At 42.0% G+C, this 2,562-nt stretch overlaps 1 protein-coding gene across 1 annotated transcript; it reads left to right on the top strand.

The window, feature by feature from the left end:
• The first annotated feature begins 1,362 nt into the window (after nucleotides 1-1,362).
• Nucleotides 1,363-2,247, top strand: LOC143745358 (uncharacterized). The gene has a single exon (XM_077237473.1). The coding sequence runs from the start codon at nucleotides 1,363-1,365 to the stop codon at nucleotides 2,245-2,247; it is 885 nt and encodes a 294-aa protein (XP_077093588.1).
• The last annotated feature ends 315 nt before the right edge of the window (nucleotides 2,248-2,562 follow it).

Here is a 2,562-nt window from a genome sequence, read left to right as displayed (position 1 = left end):
CCCTCCCACAGGTTGGGCACGCTTTCCCAGTGTTATCCATATCCACTGAGAGGGTCTTGCAGAACTGCAGTGTGATTTTCCTAGCTAGCTCCCGCCAAAGACGATAAGAAACTGCTCTGGCGGCTAGCTAAGGCTACCATGGCGTTTTGTTAGGGATCCCAATTAGTTGGAAACTCCTCCGCGGAGACGTATGAGTTCCCACGAAAGGGAACGTCTCGGTTACGTATGTAACCCTCGTTCTCTGAGTAGGGAACGGAGACGTCTCGTCCCGTCGCCATGCGGCTGTACCTTCGCAGAGGACTGGACACCATCCGGCTCCTCAGCGAAAAGCAAATGTGTGTGCGCTTGCTTCCGCTTTATACCCGCACTGGTAGGCGGCGCGCAGAATGCAAATCTTGCATGCCAAAGTTTATTGGCTCGTTTTAGTTCACTCGAAGGCAGTTGGTCTCCCTAGCGTGATCCCCAATCGTTGGAAACTCCTCCGACAAGACGCCTCCGCTCCCATCATTTGTGACTCTAATGAGAGCTATCTCAGTACTATGATACGGTCTAAATTCTGATTGAAAATCCTCGCAGATAGATACCATTTATTTCTAAAAAGGAACATAGTTGTGAAGATACTGCCTTTTCTAGTATCTTTGACAGAAAAGGTAGATCCGAGATCGGCCTGTAATTAACTAATTCTGTTGGATCATGTTGCGTTTTTTTAACAAGCGGTTTAATCATAGCAAGCTTAAAAGTTTTTGGTACGTACCCTAATGACAAAGATGAATTGATGATATTAAGAAGAGGATCTATGACCTCTGGAAGCAACTCTTTCAACAGTTTAGTCGGTATAGGGTCTAACATACATGTTGTCGATTTAGATGATTTGACGACTTTATAAAATTTACTCTCTCCTATTGCAATGAATGAATCGAATTTTTCGTCAGTGAGACTAGACTGCACTGTCTGATGCGATACTGTAGTAGATGGTTGCATAGCTATAATTTTCTATTTGATATGGCTGCCTTGCTGCCTTGCTGCTGGTTTGTGTCTGTAGCTTCGTATATCTTTCTGTTTTTAATAATTATTTACAAACTTTCCAAGGTTGTTTATACTGCTAAATACAACTTACTCAACATCACATATTAACCTGACATAGCTAGCATCAATCTTAATCGTTGCTAGCACAACAAGCTACTAATTCGCTTGACTGTTAACGTGCCATCCGTGCGCTCTTTATTTATTTATTTAGCTATAGCTAAATAAAGCCAAATTATTTAGCTTTATTTATTTAGCAAAGCTGTGGTAAGTAGAATCATTCAACAGACACGGTGAGTCATGTCATCTCCTCTTATTGTCACTTGCACTTCATGTAACATGCATAGTATAGCCTTCTCCGTCTGCATAGGATTTACATGTGATAAATGCAGGGAGATAGTCAGGCTAACGGAGAAGATTCAGAGAGTTTCAGAACTAGATACACGCATCCAAACTTTAATTGAGGTTAACTGTAAGAGTGCAAGTGCTTTATATACTGCTTTGGATGCGATTAGCTTAGAGAACACTGCACATTGTTCGGTTCCGGCTGAAGTAGAACCTGTGCAGCAGGGCAATTGGGTGACTGTGAGGTGCTGTAGTCGCGAAACAAAACACCGCTCTTCCGTTCTGATTACAACATCAAACAGATTCTCCCCACTCAGTGAAACACCCACTGAGAATCCTGTTGAATGTGCCCTAGTTATTGGCGATTCTATTACACGTAACGTGAAAATAGAGACACCAGCCACCATAGTAACATGTTTGCCGGGAGCCAGAGCACCTGACATCAAAGCAAATTTAAAAGTGCTTGCTAATGCTAATCGTAAATTCTCTAAGATAATTATTCACGTCGGAACTAATGATGTTCGACTTCGCCAGTCGGAGATCACTAAAATTAATGTTAAAGAGGTGTTTGAACTCGCAAGTACGATGTCAGGCACTGTAATTTGCTCTGGCCCCCTTCCTGTTCGAAGAAGTGATGAGATGGTTAGCAGATTGTCATCACTCAATGGCTGGTTGTCTAAGTGGTGTCCGCAAAATAATATAGAATTTATAGACAATTGGAAAAGTTTTTGGGGCAGACTTAACCTGTTGAAAAGAGATGGTATTCATCCCTCCTGGGATGGTGCTGCTCTTCTCTCTAGTAATATGGCATATAGTCTTAGAGCTCAAACATGCCAATCTAGGGCTCGGGTCAGGAAGCAGACAAACTGGCTAAACTGACCGCCTGCCAGCTGTCTCATGTCACCAAGGTCAGATAAATCCCATCACAGATGCTTTTTCACCTAGATATCATCATATAGAGACTGTCTGTTCCCCGAATTAGGAAATACAAACAATTTCCAAACCCATCTAAAGGTAAACATTTAATTGATGTTCAACAAATAAAAAACAGAAATAATACAAATGAACAAATGATAAAGCCTGAGTTGCTGAATATTCGATCCCTTACTTCAAAAGCACTTATTGTTGGATAAGTTGCAGGATGTCTATTCCCAGCTCATTAAGTGCAAACCAAATAAGGCCCCTGGGCCGGAT

Source organism: Siphateles boraxobius, unplaced genomic scaffold (genome assembly GCF_051911475.1).
Source record: "Siphateles boraxobius isolate OS27281-9 unplaced genomic scaffold, OSU_SipBor_1 20, whole genome shotgun sequence".
NCBI classification, from domain to species: domain Eukaryota; kingdom Metazoa; phylum Chordata; class Actinopteri; order Cypriniformes; family Leuciscidae; genus Siphateles; species Siphateles boraxobius.
Note: the sequence above shows the minus strand (reverse complement) of the source record. Positions and strands in the feature narration are given on the sequence as shown.

Excerpts from the sequence above, each read along its gene's own strand:
- LOC143745358 (XM_077237473.1), top strand. The coding sequence starts at position 1,363 with ATGCATAGTATAGCCTTCTCCGTCTGCATAGGATTTACATGTGATAAA.